The 19,082-nt window shown below is 37.7% G+C and overlaps 1 protein-coding gene across 5 annotated transcripts in view; it reads left to right on the top strand.

The window, feature by feature from the left end:
* Positions 1 to 19,082, top strand: part of ZYG11B (zyg-11 family member B, cell cycle regulator) — a 90,391-nt gene that overhangs the window by 51,322 nt on the left and 19,987 nt on the right. For all 5 annotated transcript variants that reach the window (XM_023629944.2, XM_070259957.1, XM_023629960.2 and 2 more), the window contains 7 exons: positions 669 to 733; positions 5,029 to 5,128; positions 5,371 to 5,421; positions 7,969 to 8,130; positions 8,236 to 8,283; positions 17,833 to 18,030; positions 18,162 to 18,214. In XM_023629944.2, coding sequence (XP_023485712.1) covers positions 669 to 733; positions 5,029 to 5,128; positions 5,371 to 5,421; positions 7,969 to 8,130; positions 8,236 to 8,283; positions 17,833 to 18,030; positions 18,162 to 18,214 — 677 coding nt within the window. The remainder of the gene's footprint in view (positions 1 to 668; positions 734 to 5,028; positions 5,129 to 5,370; positions 5,422 to 7,968; positions 8,131 to 8,235; positions 8,284 to 17,832; positions 18,031 to 18,161; positions 18,215 to 19,082) is intronic.

Here is a 19,082-nt window from a genome sequence, read left to right as displayed (position 1 = left end):
TCATCTTCCACCCAGATCTTGAGTTTGTGATGATTTCAGCAAACAGGCATAGAGCGTCTGTTCTCGGCTAGGCACTCTCAAGTCCTGGGATACAGAAATGAGTAAGACGTGGATTTTCTATTTCTAGCAGTGTGGTGGACTACATAATCTGTCCTGTCCTCAGGATGAAAACTAAAAATGCTGCTTGAATTATATTTTTAACTCTTAAAATTTAGCAGTGAGTTGGCAAGTTAGTAAAAAATACTCAGAGGCCGAAAACCAAGTAAAATTGGCAACTCAGATTGGTGAGTGGATCATTAAACCCAGCTTCGCTCATTGAGGTCAGTTGATGAACTAGATGAACTTTAGGCTTTGATTTTCGCGGCCTCTGGATGCCAGATAGACAGAAGACAAGGCAGGATCCACCCAAAGGTCACCAGAAGGGAGGGAGATTAGCTGGAATTATCCTATTTCTCATCTAATGGAAAAGACAAAAAAAAAAATATGCAAGTAAACTTATATGTGTCTAGTGGAAATCAGTCTTTCAACAGTAGGTGGGCAGAATAAATAAGAAATAAGTGGTGTTTCATCAGTGGCTTCTTCCTTTTTTTATAGAGGCTACCCCAGGTTAGAAAATAACAAACCAATATTTTATTCATGATTTTTCTTTTCTCTCTTTGGTTCTTTAGTTACAGAAGAATTGCCTCCTTTCACTTTGCAGTGACCGGATCCTTCAAGATGTTCCATTTAACAGGCAAGTGATAACCCTAGAATTTAAAATGGGGTAAAATCTGTCTTGGCTCATTTCTTCCCAGTTAAATATCCCTGGTGTACAATTAATCAAGTGGATGGTATTGGCATTGCCTTATAGGATGCTAAATCTTCTTCTCTAATTTAGTGCTTTGACATTCATGATACGGATTGGCCCCTGTTTTCATAGCCCTATGCTTGATAATTTATATTGCTTATAGTTTTTAGAATATTGTGGGCCAAAGAAACTGAGGCATACAGAGATTCAGTGTCTTGCCCATAGTTTTTGACCCGTAACTGCAAGGCTAGAAAGACACATCTCTCGTTCTAGGTCCAGTGTACTTTCCTCTGTGTCATACCTTATTCTTATTGTTTATTTGATATTGAATTATAGAAGAAACTTTTTAAGCAGAGGTTAAAGGAGGCCATATAGTTGGATTCCAGTAAGTATAAAGGATTCCCTTGTTTTCTGAGATGTTATGATTTGGGAGCTGAAAAGGTGATTTTTTTCATTTTACTATTTTAAAATAGTTTTTTAATAATGGTATTTTCAAAAATAAATTTATATTTTATGTTGTAATGAAAAGTATATTTCTCAAGCAGAAATTTTACTGTGATTTGCTTTTATTTGGCTAACAGTACACTGTTATCTGGCCTGGTTGAGGAATGAGGTGTTTCATCTACTTTTTGAAATAAATAGTTTGGATAAAAATACAACTACGTATATCTCATGTAGATTACTAATTTTATTTTATGAATATTGAGCATCTGTACTGATCACATGAAGTCATAGGTAGGAAAGATATAGTCACTCCCCTTAAGAAAATTGTAAACTAGCCCAGGGGTTAGCAAACTTTTCCTTAAAGCACAAGATAATAAGTATTTTAGGCTTATGAGTCATAGAGTCTCTGTTGCAACTACTTAACTCTGTCGTTGTACCTCTGAAGCACCCATAGACAATATATGAACAAATGGGGTAAGTATGTTCCAATAAAGCTTTAGAAAACAGACAGCTGGGCCCACAGCTATAACGTCACTGTGAGTGGGCTGTGGTTTGCCAATGCACCGTGCAGAATTGAGCTTCTCTGTGGTCAGAGACTGTGATTGGTTAATCTCTTTATCTCTAGTGCTTAAATGGATGTTGGATGGATGGATGCATGAATGAATGAATGAGTAAATAGAAGACAGAATTTCTGATAATAGAGGATGGCAGAATGCATTGGGCCCCCAGGTGAGGAGGGAAAGATTCCATCTGATTGGTGATCATTAAAGATTTCATGTTAGTGATGGCATTTGAGATAATAAAGGTAACAACTAACGTGTGTGAACCACTTGCTATTGCCAGGCACTGTGCTAAGTGCTTTACATATGCTAATTCCATTCTTACAACTGTCCTTTGAAATTGTTGCTCTTGTAATCTTCATTTTACAGATGAGGAAACAGAGGCACAGATTTAGTAACTTGCTCAAGGTGAGAAGATAGTAAGTAGTAGAATTTAGATTTAAATCCAGAGTGGCTCCAGAGCCTCTACTTTTTACGTCCATGCTGTATTCCTTCAAAGATGAGAACTGGTTGAGCTGATTGTTTTACGTTGTGGGAAATGCATGAATGAGGCATAGAGGAAGTCAAGAAGTCAATAATAATACTAGTAAAACTTAACCTGTGTCAAAGGCTTGGTATGTGCCAAGTTCTATACTAAGTCTAAGCTTTGTATGTGATATCATTTAATCCTCACAACAGTCCTATGGAATAGATCTTGTTATTTTACAGATGAGAAAACTGAAATTTGGAGAGATTAGGGAACTTGCCCAGGGTCCCAAAGTTAGTAAGTGATAGAGGTGATGTTTGAATCCAGGCTGACTCCAAAGTGTATGATGTTCTTAACGACTTCACTGCATTGCCTCACGTGATAAAATAATTTATTTTATTATTACCATTAGCATTAGGTAGAACTAGAATTCAAACCCCAAATTCAAACAACTTCAGAATCTGTGCCCTTAACTGCCAGGCTATATTACCTCATGATTGTGGGCATGTTTCGGGACTAATGAGCAGTCCACTTTGCAGTAATCATAGAGTAGGCAGGAAAAAAGATTTGAGTGTATGGGTCCATTGCTAGAGTCTTAAAATGCTGTGAGTAGAGGAGTGACATCATACCTGAGTCCTCTGACAGATTTATTTATTACCAATGTGTTGGCACAAATGAAGGGAAACAATAGAGGCAGAGAAGCCCGTTAGGAATCTACTGTGGCATGCCAGTAATGGGCTTGCTCAGAGATGGCTTTGGGAAGAGAAAGGAAGTAACAGTACATCTGAGGGAAGTTGCAGAGGAATAATTTACATCAATATAATCATTCAGCCAACATGTATTAAACACTATTTGTGGAGCCGGCCTGGTGGCACAGTGGTTAAGTGCACACGCTCTGCTTCAGCAACCCGGGGTTCGCTGATTCGGATCCCGGGTGCGGACATGGCACTGCTTGGCAAGCTATGCTGTGGCAGGCGTCCCACATATAAAGTAGAGGAAGATGGGCATGGATATTAGCTCAGGGCCAGTCTTGCTCAGCAGAAAGAGGAGAATTGGCAGCAGATGTTAGCTCAGGGCTAATCTTCCTTAAAGAAACAAAACAGACAAACAAAAAACACTATTTGTGTGTAAAGCTCTATATTGGGTTCTTGGTGTAAAGGGCTAAACAAGATATGATCCCTTCCCTCACTGGCCAATAGGGGATTCAGGTGAGTCTTAGCTAATCGCAGCTCTCTGAGTTGCAAACACACGCTAAAGAGCAGTGAGAAGGCAATGATAAACTTGTCAAGGAAAGCTTCTCAAAGGAAGTGTTATTTGAGCCAAGTCTTGAAAGATGAAATTATGGGTAAGATAATCAGATATATTCCTTGGTGTTGTCCTTAATTTCTCTCCTTATCTCACACCCCACATTCAGTCTTTTGGCAAATCCAGCTCTATCTTCAAATATATCCAGAATTCGACAGTTTCTCTTCACTTCCATTTCTACCACTTGGGCTAGACTAAAAGTGATTTCCCTGCTGAATTATTGTGGTAGCCTCTGAACTGCTCTCCTTGCTTCTGTCTTTGCCCTCCTGAAGTTTATTCTAAACACAGCTGGTAGAATAATCCTATTAAAAACATGTCAGTTCTTGTCATATCTGTGCTCAAAATCCTTCCATGGCTTTCTGTCTCATTCAGGGTAAAAGCTAATTCTTTACTAAGACTCTGTGATCTGGATCCCCTGTTACCTCTGACCTCATCTCTTAGTGCTGCTCCTTCCCTTGTTCTCTCTGCTCTGGCTGCACTGGCCTCCATGCTTGTCTCAAAACCTCCAGGCACACTCCCACTTAGAGGTTGTTATGTTTCCCATTCCCTCTGCCTAGAATGCTTTTCCCCTAAGATATCCACATGGCTGGCTTCTTTCTTCCTCAAAAGTTTCAGTGAGGCCTTCCCTAGTTACCTTACATAAAATTTCACCATTTCATATCCTCTCTTTTCCTGCTTTATTTTTTTCTCTCTAGCACACGTCAGTACCTAATCATATCATACATTTTACTTATTTATACAATTTATTATCTGTCTTCCCCACTAGAGAATACACTGTATGAGAGCAGAAATATTTTTCTGTCTTGTTTGCTACTCTGTCTCCAGCACCAAGAACAGTATCTGGCACAAAGCATGGGCTCAGTAAATGTTTGTGAGTGATGAATCTTCCCATTGTGCCAGGTACTGTGAGGAGCCCAGAAAATAATCAATTATTACTATAGTATAAAAATCGCTATAGTGGGGCCGGCCCTGTGGCCGAGTGGTTAAGTTCGCATGCTCTACTTCGGCGGCCCAGGGTTTCTCTTGTTTGAATCCTGGGCGCGGACGTGGCACCGCTCATCAGGCCACGCTGAGGCAGCATCCCACATGCTACAACTAGAAGGACCCACAACTGAAAATACACAACTATATACCTGGGGGCTTTGGGGAGCAAAAGAAAAAATATAATCTTTAAAAATCACTATAGAATAGAAATATAGACTAAAAATGTTATAATTCTAGAAGATGAATGCCAGATAGTTTTGACCATGGTTTCCAAACTCTTGTTTCTTTACAAAGTGTTGTCAGAATTAATAATGAGGTACCATCTCCGAAACACTAAGTGTCATTTTTATTTTCTATCAGTTAAGAGGAATTTTCCTTTTCCTTCTCACTCACCTAAATTGTAGCATCAATTGCCAGCTGGAGTTCTGAAACTGTACCTGGGCCTCCAGGATTAATTTATGAAACCCTTTGTGTGTTTTCAGATTTGAGGCAGCCAAGCTTGTCATGCAGTGGCTCTGCAACCATGAGGATCAAAACATGCAGAGGATGGCAGTTGCTATCATTTCCATCCTGGCTGCCAAGGTACCTGAACTTTCGTTGAATAATTTTCAGTAGGCAGCTGTTTCTCATTCTAGTTACTGTTTTTCCCAAAATCTGTTTGCCAGAAATGTCTGTAAGCCTCTCTGCCAGGCTGCTTATTCAAGCTGCATTCACTATTGCAGAATTCCAAGTCGATCAGAGATCGTAGTCTTTGTGACTGTAAGTGGTGTTAGCTCACACTAGTGAGTCTTTGGGCATTTACTTTGTCTTCTGCTCACTTGCAGCTTTCTACAGAACAAACTGCACAGCTTGGTGCTGAGCTCTTCATTGTCAGAGTAAGTCTGTTGTCTCCTCCATGCAGACCACTAGACAGTTTTCATTTTATTGTTTTCAGGCAGCGTTGTGTATCTTCTGACATTTTATATTAAAAAAAATTATTTTTGTTACTTCTAAATGAGTGTATTCATTTCTTTTCATAGAGACAGCTTTACTCCTTATTGGAAATGGAAAGATCCCTGAATTAGGAGTCAGATGACCTAGGATCTAGCTTGTAAACTCAATTTGTGAATTTAGACAAATTGCCTGAACCATTGGGGCCTAAATGAGCCTTAAGATCCTATCTAGTTCTAAAATTCTGTGATTTTGTTATTTATAAAGAAAATGTAGAGACACTGTTATAGGCATAAGATTGTACTAGATGCTTTTGGGAAGAAGAAGATTTAGCTGATATATGATTTTGCTTGCTTACACTTAGTTGTGGAAATAATATAATGAACAGTGAAAAGTTAAGATGCTTTAAAGAGAATAAGTATTAACAGTGTCTTGGAGAGGACTGGAGGCAAAAAGTCCACTTAGGAGTGAGCTTGCTGTTACAATCCTGGCATGGCATGTTTTAACAATAATATAGTAGATGGAAAAGTCAAAGGAGAGACTCCCTTTTTCTATGACTTACAAATCATGTATGTAATGAGAGAGTAAGTCATTCATTTGATAAATATGTATGGAGTATCAACAGGTACCTACCACCTTACTGGTGGTTAGGGATTCACTGAATTGTATCTATAATTCCTGTCCATAAGAAATTCACAGTATGGTAGAGAAAATAGCTGTGTAGACAATTTAATACAATCTAATAAGTATAATAATATAGATATGAATAAAAAAAGTAATGTAAAGAGAGATGGCTCTGGTGGTGTAATGAAAAGAGTAGTAATTCTGGAGTCGACATATCTGGGTTTATTCCGAATTCTGTCACTTACTAGCTGTGTAATTTGAGGCAAGTCAATAAATTTTCTTAGGGGTGATAAAAAATACTTCATACAGGGGCCTGCCTGGTGGCGTAGCAGTTAGGTTTGCACACTCTGCTTCGGTGGCCTGGGGTTCACAGGTTCAGGTCCTGAGTGCAGACCTGTACACCACTCATCAGGCCATGCTGTGGCAGCATCCCACATACAAAAAATAGAGGAAGATTGGCAACAGATGTTAGCTCAGGGCCAATCTTCCTCACCGAAAAAAAAAAAAAAGGAAAGAAAGAAAGAAAAGAATAGAAAAAATACTTTATGCAGTTATTGTGAAGACTAAATGAAAAGGAAAACAAGATTAATTAAAGGAATATATACTAAGTGCCTAACACAAAATACAATATATGTTAGATTAGTAGAGAAGGATGCTGATTTTTACTATTTTCAGGAATGACATTTTAATTTTAAATATGACTTTTTATTGCTATACATGTGTTTCAGTAATTTGGGCTGGAGATATATTCAAAGATTTTAAGAAAGTAGTCCACTCATGCTTTGGGGGAAAATTAAGCTTGGTTTAAGCAGGAATTAGTAGTAGTAATAATGATGTTGATAGCTACCTTTTTTTTTCTGTTTTTAGTTCGTAATTATCACCTGCAATTTACAGATGAGCAAACAAGAATTCAATTGGCAAACAAGGTTGTGAAGTTAGTCAGATGTAGAGTTTCCATTTAAACTCGAGTACCTTGATTCTAGTGCTGCACAATCTTAGCCACTATACTGTTAAGTTACATAATTGCACCTAGATGTTTGTGTTCCCTAAAAATGTTTTCCTGAATTCTATATATCTTTAAGTAATAGTGTTTATTAATGTTTGCTTCTATATGTTTTAGTAGAGATCCCTTTTACCCCCAGAAGTGTAATCTAAAAATGGAATTATGGATGCCTTATGTAGGTCTTAAAACATTTATCTTTCAAACTTAAATTTCTTAGTTTAAAGCTAAGAGAGAAATAATTTACAAATGGAATTTCAAAGCTATTATCTTATTTAAATCCAATATAGACTTAAATTCTCTAACTATTGTATGTAGTTTGTCCTTTCTTTTTTTCTTAAGGAAAACTTGGAGTTAGATAGAACTGGGTCTTTCAGTTCTTACTTTCTCTTACTCAGCTAACCGTGATCAAATTACTTAATATTTCTTAGACTCAATTTCCTCTCCTGAAAAATGGGGATAACATTACTACAATATAGGAAATAATTTGCTGATGGTTAATAAATATTAGCTTCTTTCTCCTTTTCCCCCTCCACTATTTTCATCCCAGGATCTGAAATGAGTGTATGTTATGACCAATTGGGTAAGATACTTGGTCCTAAGCTTTATCATTTTGTTGTTCACTTTATGTACAGGCAATTAGATTATAGGTATTATCAGAATAATATAGAAATATTTATGAAGATCTTATACTTTTTTCTCGTTGAAGGAAAAGTCTGATCCAAGAGACTGTTTGTTGTACTTATGAAAAACATTTTATAGGGAATGTTTTAAGCCATGAGACTAATCTTCATGGACTTATGGTTATTACCACTAATTGCAATAACAATTCAATAAAGAGAAATTAATTCTATTTTCCTTCTTTCAGCAACTTCTTCAAATAGTGAAGCAGAAAACCAATCAAAATTCAGTGGACACTACTTTGAAGTTTACTTTGAGTGCACTTTGGAACCTCACAGATGAATCGCCAACCACATGCAGACACTTTATTGAAAACCAAGGGTTAGAACTCTTCATGAGGGTTCTAGAGGTTAGAATGGGAATTTAGCCGACAGCTTTGACGTTGGTTGATTTAAGCATTGATTTATTATATTTGGTTCTTTAGATAGTTACAGGTTTCTCTTTCCTTTTACAGTCTTTCCCAACTGAGTCATCCATCCAGCAGAAAGTCCTAGGACTTTTGGTAAGATATAAGCATTTCCTGCTAAATTCTAAGCTGTAATTATTTTCCATCTGAGGTAATACATTGAAAGTTGATACTCTATTTATAAACACTTAATGACATTAGAAAGTATATATAATATAATTAAGTGAAAAAGCAGACTATAAAACTAAATATGCATATTAAGATTTTCACCACATTAAAAGGAAAAATACAAATTACACACTTTTCTTTTTATTTTTTGGTATAGCACAAAGCTTCACCGTGAGCATGTTTTATTTTTATAATCAGAAAAAACAGATCTTATTTAAAAATATTGCCAACAAGGGTTCTTAGATGCTATGTTTGGTAATTAACGATTACTGCTTAAAGGACTGCTTAACAAATAAGATATTCTGTGAAGATATTGGATATAGATTAAAATGAGCTCTCTAGGATTTTGAGTCAAAGGTGAGGGATTAAATGTTTTTATCACCTTTAATCACTGCAACAGGCAAAGTACCTACTTGATAAAAGCCATTTTAGAACAGACCTCAGCTCTTGAGGAATGAGATCATAGGAGGCGTAGATTAGATTAGTGAGTAAAAAAAATGTAGATTAATGTTTGTTCTCCGGATGCAAGAGTATGAGATACTGAGCAATGAGAGATGGATTTGGGAAAGGCTGAGGGCTGACATTTAAGGAGGACCTGTCTATTCGCTATAGCTTTAGTTGTCTAAAGTAGAAAATGTAAAAAGACCTAAATGCCTAGTAATAGGGAAGTATTAAATAAATTATAGTATTTGATTGTTTTATTTGGACTTCATAGGATTTTAGATACAGAAGTTGGCTGAAGTCTTCGGAAGAGGAAAAAGGGAAATTATTTTAAGGATTCAGAGAGATCTCATAGGGCTTTAAAATCTTTTTTTTCTAAATTTTAAAAAGGATACATGTTTACTATAACTAGTGAAATAGTGCAAAAATGTATTTAAAAAGTTTAAAACTCTGTCCCCAACCTTCCATCATGTTCATCTCCATGAGGTAATTAATACAACCTCATATGCTCCCTTCCATATTTTTCTCCATTACTCTGTGATTGAATTTTTTTCAATAATTTAGTTTGAGATATTGACTGATTTAATTTTTTGTGGTCAGAGAACATAGTTTGTTTTATTTAAGTCCTTTGAAATTTATTGGGACTTGTGTTGTGTTTGTGGCCTGGAATATGGTCTGTCCTGGTCAATGTTCCATGTGTACTTGAGGAGAATGTGTAATCTGCTGTTGTTCGATTCTGTAAATGTTCTGTGTTCTGTAAGTGTCAGTCAGGTCTAGTTGGTTGATATTGTTCAAGTCTACCATATTCTTACTGATTTTCTGCCTACTTGCTCTAGCGATTATCTATAGGGGTTTAAAAATCTCCAAATATAATTGTGGATTTGTCTGTTTCTCCTTACAGTTCTATCAATTTTTGCCTCATGTGTTTTAAAGCTCTGTGAAAAAAAAGCTCTATTATTAGGTTCAATAACAAAATTGTTATGCCTTCTTGATTAATTGATCCCTTTCTCATTATGACATGACCTTCATCTCTGGTGATATCCTTTACTTTGAAATCTCCTTTGTCTCCTCTTACTATAACCATTCCAGCTTTCTTTTGCCTAATGTTAACATGGTTTATATTTTTCCATCCTTTTACTTTTAACCTATATTTGTCTTTGTATTTAAAGTGTGTTTCTTGTAGACAGCATATACTTTGCATCCTACTTTTTTATCCAATCCTGATAATCTTTGCTTTTTATTTGAGCTATTTGGATCATTTATTTATTTGTTTATTTATTTTATTTTATTATTATTATTTTTTAAGATTTTATTTTTCCTTTTTTTCCCCAAAGCCCCCCAGTACATAGTTGTGTATTTTTAGTTGTGGGTCCTTCTAGCTGTGGCATGTGGGATGCTGCCTCAGCATGGCCTGATGAGCGGTGCCATGTCCGCGCCCAGGATCCGAACCAGCGAAACCCTGGGCCGCTGAAGCCGAGCGTGCGAACTTAACCACTCGGCCACGGGGCCGGCCCCTGGCGTTTGTTTTCTGTTTGTCCCGTCTCTTCTTTGTTTTTTCTTCCTTCTTTTGGTTGAGTATTTTTTTATGATTCCATTTGATGTCCTTTCTTGGCTTATTAGATATTCCTCTTTCCTTTGTTGTGTTAATTATTTCTTTGAGTTTATAGTATACATCTTTAATCACAATTTACCTTTAAGTGATTTTATGCAATTTCATATATAGTGTAGGAACCTTACAGTAATAGACTTCCATTTCTGATCGTCCTTGTTTTATGCTATTGTTGTCATGCACTTTACTTTCACATACGTTATAAACCACACATTGTTATTTTTATTTGAAATCTTGATTATCTTTCAAGGAGATTTAAATAATCTTTAAAATCTTATATGTTTACCAAGTAGCTGCTAGTTTTGATGCTCTTCTTTCCTTTGTGTAGGTCTAGATTTCCATTTGGTTTCATTTTCCTTCTGCCTAAAAGGCGTCCTTTGAAGCTTTGTATAGTGTGGGTCTGCTGATGATGAAATCGTCAGCTTTTGTATGTCTGCAAACACTTTTTTTTTTAAGGAAGATTACCCCTGAGCTAACAACCACCCCCAAGCCTCCTCTTTTTTTTTGCTGAGGAAGATTGGCTCTGAGCTAACATCTGTGCCCATCTTCCTCCACTTTATATGTGGGACGCCTGTCACAGCGTGGCCCAATAAGCGATGCATAGGTCTGAGCCCAGGATCTGAACAGGTGAACCCAGGGCCACCAAAGCAGAGCATGTGAACTTAACTGCTATGCCACTGCGCAGGCCCCTGCAAACATCTTTATTTAACCTTTTTGTTTGAAAAATATTTTTGCCAGGTAGAGAATTCAAAGTTGACAGTACTTTAAAGATGTTGATTAGCTTTTTTCTGACTTGCGTCTTTCCAACGAGAAATCTGATGTCATCATTATCTTTATTCCTTTGTATATGCATGATTTTTTTTCCCCTGTCTACTTTTAAGATTTAAGATTAGCAACAATTTTCAGTAATTTGGTTATGATGTGTCTTGCTGTAATTTACTTAATGTTCCCTGTATTTGGGATTCATGGAGCTTCTTGGATCTATAGGTGTATAATTTTCAAGTTTGAAAAGTTTTTGGCCATTATTTCTTCAAAAAAAATTTTTTTGCACCGCTCCTCCTGCCCCCAACCCATTGGAGTCCTTTGGAGACACCAATTTCTCATATGTTAAGTTGCTTGAAATTGTCCCACAGCTCACTGGTGGTCTTTTAATTTTCTTTATTCTTGTTTTATGTATGTTTCAGTTTGGATGATTTCCATTGTTATGCCTTCTAATTCAGTAATTGTTTCTTCTGCAGTGTCTAATCTGCTGTTAACCCCATCTAGTGTATTTTTCATTCTAGATATTATCATTTTCTTCTCTAGAAGTTCAGTTTGGGTTTGTTTTTTATGTCTTCCATGTTTCTATTTAACTTTTTGGACATATGAAATATATTTTTAATAACTGTTTTACTGTCCTCTGCTAATTTTAATGTCTGTGTCAGTTCTGGGTCAATTTCAAATGATTGATTATTCTCCTCATTTTGAGTTGTGTTTTCCTGCCACTTTGTATCCCTGGTAGTTTTTGATTGGATGCCAGATATTGTGAATTTTACTTTGTTGGGTGCTGGATATTTTTGTTCTCCCATAAAATATTCTTAAGCTTTCTCCTGGGATGTAATTAACTTTTAAACAGTTTGATCATTTTGGATCCTGCTTTTATGATTTATTAGGAGGGTTCAGAGCAGTGCTCAGGCTAGGGCTAATTATTCTGTACTACTGAGACAAGACCTTCCTGAGTCCTCCACACAGTGCCCTGAGAATGAAGAGTTTTTCCAGACTGGATGGTGGGAACAAGCACTATTCCTGGCCCTGGGTGAGTGCCGGGAGCTGCTCTCTACTCTGTTTTGATGGTTCTTTTCCTGCCCTCAAATACTTCCCTCACAGCCGTGCTCTGATCGGTGCTCTGATCGGTGCTCTGCTGCGTCGAGTGGCACTCTCTGCAGCTGACTGGATTTTCCCTCTGGGCAGTGCTCTTCTCTCTGCTCTTCTGTCCTGTGAATTGCCTTGGGCTCCCTGGACTCTTAGCTCCATCTCTTCAGCTCTATGAGTCCGCACTGGGCTCTGCTTCAGTTCTGTATCTTTGTGCCGCAGCCTAGAAATCCTCTCAAGGCAATGTCTCACCTGTTTGTTTTCCATCTTTAAAGGTTACTGTCCTTTATTACCTAATGTCCAGTGCCTTGAAAACTGTTGTTTCACGTTTGTGTTTTTTTCAGTTCTTTCACAGAGGAGAGTAAATCTGGCCCCTTTTACACCATCTTTGCCAGAAGCAGGAGTCCTCATCAATCTTCCATTAAATAGGTTTAAAAATGAGAAATTTGTCTTTTATATTTATCCACATATTTCCCATATTACTCAGTTTTTGTTTGTTTGTTTGTTTTTTACTTTTTATTAAGATCATGATCATTTACAACCTTGTGAAATTTCAGTTGTACATTATTGTTTGTCAGTCATGTTGTGGGTGCACCACTTCACCCTTTGTGCCCACCCCCCACCCCGCCTTTCCCCTGGTAACTGCTAATCTGTTCTCTTTGTCTACATGTTTAACTTCCATTTATGAGTGGAGTCATATAGAGATTGTCTTTCTCTATCTGGCTTATTTCACTTAACGTAATACCCTCAGGGTCCATCCATGTTGTTGTGAATGGGACGATTTTATCCTCTTTTATGTCTGAGTAATATTCCATTGTATGTATATACCATATCTTCTTTATCCAGTCATCTGTTGATGGGCACTTAGGTTGCTTCCGCGTCTTGGCTATTGTAAATAATGCTGCAATGAACATAGGGGTGCACGGGACTTTTGGAATTGCTGATTTCACGTTCTTTAGATAGATACCCAGTAGTCGGATGGCTGGGTTGTATGGTATTTCAATTTTTAATTTTTTGAGAAATCTCAATACTGTTTTCCATAGTGGCTGCACCAACCATATTATATCAGTTTTTCAAAAATTTCTTTAGGGGCCGGCCCGGTGGCACAGTGGTTAAGTGCACTCGTTCCGCTTTGGCAACCCAGGGTTCACTGGTTCAGATCCCAGGTGCAGACATGGCACCGCTTGGCAAGCTGTGCTGTGGCTGGCATCCCACGTATAAAATATAGGAAGATGGGCATGGATGTTAGCTCAGGGCCAGTCTTCCTCAGCAAAAAGAGGAGGATTGGCAGCAGATGTTAGCTCAGGGCTAATCTTCCTCAAAAAAAACAATTTTATTTTAGTGTAGGTATGCTGGCGATGAATTTTCATTTGGTTTTGTTTGTGTGAAAAAGTCTTTTATTTCGCTTTCATTTTCAAAAGGTAAATTGTTTCAGGCTATTGATGTCTAACTGGGCATTTTTTTCTCTTGAGTTTTTGGGTTTATAATTTTCATCAAATTTGGAAAAATTTTGGCCATTATTTCTTCAAATATTTTTTCTTCTTTTTTTAAAAATTTTTTGATGAAGATTAGCCCTGAGCTAACATCTGCCACCAACCCTCCTCTTTTTGCTAAGGAGAACTGGCCCTGAGCTAACATCCATGCCCATCTTCCTCTACTTTATAGGTGGGACACCTGCCACAGCATGGCTTGACAAGCAGTGCATACATTCACACCCAGGATCCAAACCAGTGAACCCCAGGCTGCTGAAGCAGAACGTGTGAACTTAGCCGCTGTGCCACTGGGCTGGCCCCCCAAAATTTTTTTCTGTACCCTCTCTCATGTCCTCTCTTACTGAGATTTCAATTACAAATATCTTAGATTGCTTGATATTGTCTCACATGTCACAGAAGTACCTATTGACTTTTTTCCCAGTTTTTCTCTTCTTTCTTTCTGTGCTTTTGACTTGGATGTTTTCTGTTGCTATGTTTTTTAGTTCACTGATTTTTTTCCTGCTGCATCTCATTTGCTGTTAATCTCATCCAGTATATTTTTTTAAAAATTGGCCCCGAGCTAACATCTGTTGCAAATCTTCTTTTCTTTCTCTTTTCTTCTTCTCCCCAAAGCCCTCAGGTACATAGTTGTATATTCTAGTTGTAGGTCCTTCTGGCTCCGCTATGTGGGACGCTGCCTCAGCATGGCCTGATGAGCAGTGCTAGGTCCCCACCCTGGATCTGAGCCGGTGAAACCCTGGGCCGCTGAAGCAGAGCACATGAACTTACCCACTCAGCCATGGGGCCGGCCCCTCATCCAGTATATTTTTCATTTCAGATATATATATGTTTTTTCTATTTCTAGAAGTTACATTTAGATCTTTTTTTTAATCTTCATTTTTCTCCTTCTGGTATTTTCCTTTCAACTTGAATCATATTTATAACATTTATAGTAGCTGTTTTAGGTCCATGTCTGCTAATTCTGTTATCTCTGTCATTTCTATTCATTGATTTTTCTCCTGATTGTGGGTCATGTTTTTTCCTGATCTTTGTATGCTTGGTAACTATTTTTTTTTGCAGGGTAAGATTGGCCCTGAGCTAACATCTGTTGCCACCTTCCCATTTTCTTTTTCCCCTCCCCAAAGCCCCACTACATGGTTGTATATCCTAGTTGTAAGTTGTTCTGGTTTTTCTATGTGAGCTGCCACCACAGCATGGCAACTGACAGATGGGTGGTGTGGTTCTGCACCCAGGAAGTGAACCTGGGCTGCTGAAGTGGTGAGCATGGAACTTTAACCGCTGGACCATCAGGGCTTGCTCTGTATGCCTGGTAAATTTTGATTGGATGGCAGTCATTGTGAAATTTACATTGCTAATTGCTGGATTTTATTGTTTTCCTTTAAAGAATCTTGGATTTTGTCTGACATGCAGTTAAGTTACTCGCAGATCAAGTTATCCCTTTCAAAGGTTATTTATCTACTTTGTTAGAATGGTTCAGATCAGTCTTTACCCTATGACTGATATATGATTTAACCCTACTACTGTCCAATGTTTTGTTTATTATGAGATCTCTTCACTCTGGCTGATGGGAATGTGAACTATTCCTAACCGTGTGTGGCTTTGGGATTGGTTCATGCACTGCTTTCTGGTGATTCTTTCCCTAGCCTCATGGAGTTTCACCCCATATCAATACTCAACCAAAGATTTGAAGGCATCCCTCTGCAGGTGTCTTTCACTCTTTTTCTCTCTCTCTCAAGCTTTTTCCATTTCAGTACTCTGTTCTACAAATGTTTGCTGCCTTGGCCACCCTGAACTCTGATCTCTGTCTCTTCAACTCAGCAAAACTGCCAGATTCTTTCTCTTTAGATTTCCTTTACATACACAGCAATCTGGAAACTGCCCCATTTGAATACCTTCTCTCAGGGATCACATTCCTGTATAGCCTATTATCCACTGTCTGAAAATAGTTCTCTCATATATTTTGTCTGGTTTTCTGGTAACTTGTTTAGGGCAGGAAAGAATGGCCATAATTCTTTTGATGTTCTATTTTGTTCTATTCTGAGTTTTTCCTTTTTGTGTTTTGTTTTAATAGTGGTGTCTTTGTGTTTTCTTTCTTTCTTTTGAGGAAGACTGGACCTAAGCTAACATCCGTGCCCATCTTCCTCTACTTTATATGTGGGACACCCACCACAGCATGGCGTACCAAGCGATGCCATGTCCACACCGGGATCTGAACTGGCGAACCGCGGGCTGCCAAAGCAGAATGTGTGAACTTAAATGCAGTGCCACTGGGCTGGCCCTGTCTTTGTGTTTTCTCGTGTGTGTGTGTGTGTGTGTGTGTGTGTGTGTGTGTATTTACTTTTTTTTATCAGTTACTATCTTGTAGTTGTATTATATGAGGTTCTTGGGGGATCTAATCAACTATTGTTTGTTGATTCTTACTCGTCATGGATTGTTTTCATTGTGAATAGTAATTTAGCATTGTGATGTGTCTTCTGTGGGGCTTTGAGTTCCAGGGGTGTGGGGTCTTTGTCTTTCTTTCTATCAAGCTTCCCCAAGCTTGGAGGAGATGGAGGCCTACTCGTTTGTTTGTTTTAAATGGCATATATTTCCTTTCTTTTTGTGTCGCTATAAAAATGATACATGCTATGTAATTATGTAATAATAAAAAATTAATGTGAAATGCCTTTTCTTGTATAAATATGTGCGATTAGAGAGGGACATAGGAGACCTTGATTAATCATTGATGCGATAGAAAAATACAAGATTATACACATTCATGTAGTGAGTATAGTTAAACTTGTCTCTTCTACCCTCACTCTTTTTCATGGTTGGAGAAGAAAACTTGTTGGTCATTACAAAGAATACATTTGGACATGATGCCTTTCATTTTCATTTCTTATAGAATGATTTAAGCTAGGGAGTGAATAGTCTCTTAACAATGAAAAGACCAGGGTTTTTGGTTTCTAAGAAATGGAATAAATCTGTTAGGAAGAGAATTATGATTTCATAGTAGATCAAATGAAGTTTTAAGAATAAGGATTAATCTTCAGAGTGCTGAGATAAGTTAGATCTTAGATCCTTTGGGAGATCAATCACAGTATAAATTGGAAACCCCTCAGTTGTTTCCCCTGTGAACAGAGGTCTTCCTTATGTACTGCCTGGGGAAGCCACCACACCCCAAATCCAGATACCTACCTTCTTTAGGCCAGCAGGCAAACTTTGGCATTCGGTGGAGGTCTAAGGCTATGAAATTTTTAAGACATGAGATCACTATATTGCTCAAACAAATGGATGCTTTTTTGTCTTCATCTTACTTAGGCTCTCCACATTATTCAGAATTGGTAATCTCTACGTCCTTTTGAGACACTCACCCCTCTCTGCTTTCTAGAAACAAACTTTCCTGGTTTTCTTCCTACCTCTCTTGCTGTTGCTTTTCAGCTTGGAGTTTCTCCAGACCACACAGATGGTGTAAATTTGAACTACAATCTTGCATGAGGGCAGGCCTCTGGTTGTAAATTACAAGGGAAGACTTCTACTTTTAGGCCAGAGCCCAGGTTATATAATAGGCTTCTTTTTCACGTATCTGTGCCAGTCGACTCTTTTATTGAGGTTTAACGCTTTGAAAGTCCTTGCCTTGTATGCGAAGTCTCAGTTCCAATTTCTAGCCCTTACCTTCTGCTCTTGCACGGCTATTAAAACCCAGTTCTCTTGCTCCTGCAGGTCAGTGATGGCCTGTTACTGCTCTAGTTTGGGTTTGTTTGCTTTTTATCCCAGCAAATAAAGTTAGATATTTAAAGGCTGCTAGCTATTTTTCACCCAGCATTTCTACATATGTTATAGCGGTAAATTTTTAGGTTATCTAGTTCACCATTTTGCCTGAAAAGGAACCCACTACTGTTTCTTTATTTTATTGTTTGGGGAGGAGAGGAAAAAATCACCCATAATCCCACTGTGTTAACACAGCAACAATCTTCACCTTTTGTCCATATGCAGCTACATGTTTAAATCATTGCAGTCTCTGCTCTTTCTTAGAATGCTGGGGGTCGTTTAGCCATTTGCTAAACATATAACTTTGATTTTTATGTCTTCTTTTTTTTCCAGAACAATATAGCTGAAGTACAAGAATTGCACTCTGAATTAATGTGGAAGGATTTTATAGACCACATCAGCAGCCTTCTACATAGTGTTGAAGTGGAAGTCAGTTACTTTGCAGCTGGAATTATTGCCCATTTAATATCTAGAGGTGAACAAGCTTGGACTTTGAGCCGTAGCCAGAGAAATTCTCTTCTGGATGATCTGGTAGGGTCATTTTGTGATTTCTGGAAGCATATAAACAACATTTGTAGTGGTTAAACTATCAAAACCTCATAATGCAATAATGCAGTGCTAAATAAATGTTGTAATCCTTTCTTGTGTCTTGTATCTTGCAGCATTCAGCTATTTTGAAATGGCCGACTCCAGAGTGTGAGATGGTAGCATACAGGTAATTAGCAAGATAATATTAAGCCAGTAATCTAGTCATTTTGCTTGCCTAGAGATCATTCCTACTGGGTGTATAGTTTTTCCCTGAGGCATCCATCTTTGTATTGGCTTTAAAAAAAGTATTTTTACTTTTTTCTGCTACCTATCATTCCTCAGTCCTTCGTTCTACAGTTTTTGAAGACAAGTGTCAGGGACTTCTTTTATACTCTTGAAATTCAAAGATGAGTAAGACAGTGCCTGCACACAACAACCTTACAGCCTAGTAAGGGGAGACCAAATGTGAATCAGGTATAATTCACTATTGTACTAGTTATATGAAAGTGCTACAAGAGTGCTATGAAACTAAACATTAGATACTTAAATCTGTCCTGGAAAATCCAGAGGAAGTGGATTGTGAGCTGAGTTTTGAGAAAGAAGTAAGGGCAGAAGATTTTAGGAAGAGGATACAATGTATTAATGCAGAGGTCTAAAAAAGGTGACATTGAAAGAACCAGACACCAGATTAGTTTGAGGAAACAGTTAATAAAAATTTATGAAAGTGCATACTGGATTCCCAACTCTGTTTATGACAATTAGGTGACTTGATAGCTATGTAAGTATTACGCATTGCTGCATAAATATTATTACAACTTATTTTTGTTGTCTACTTCATAAATGCTGATGCCGCCAACGTTTTTGATTCTCCCAACTTACGTTCTATCCATTTTGGGGCAGAGGACCAGTGGAATGGAAAGGCTAATTCTAGACCTTCATGGCGTTCTACCGGTTAATTATCAGCTAACTTCTCCTTTTCTAAGTTTCCAAACCAAGTTCTGCTGTTCTTCAAGTATGTATCTTCAAGACCAAAAAAGTACTTTGGAAAAAAATAT

This window comes from Equus caballus, chromosome 2 (assembly GCF_041296265.1).
Source record: "Equus caballus isolate H_3958 breed thoroughbred chromosome 2, TB-T2T, whole genome shotgun sequence".
NCBI classification, from domain to species: domain Eukaryota; kingdom Metazoa; phylum Chordata; class Mammalia; order Perissodactyla; family Equidae; genus Equus; species Equus caballus.
Note: the sequence above shows the minus strand (reverse complement) of the source record. Positions and strands in the feature narration are given on the sequence as shown.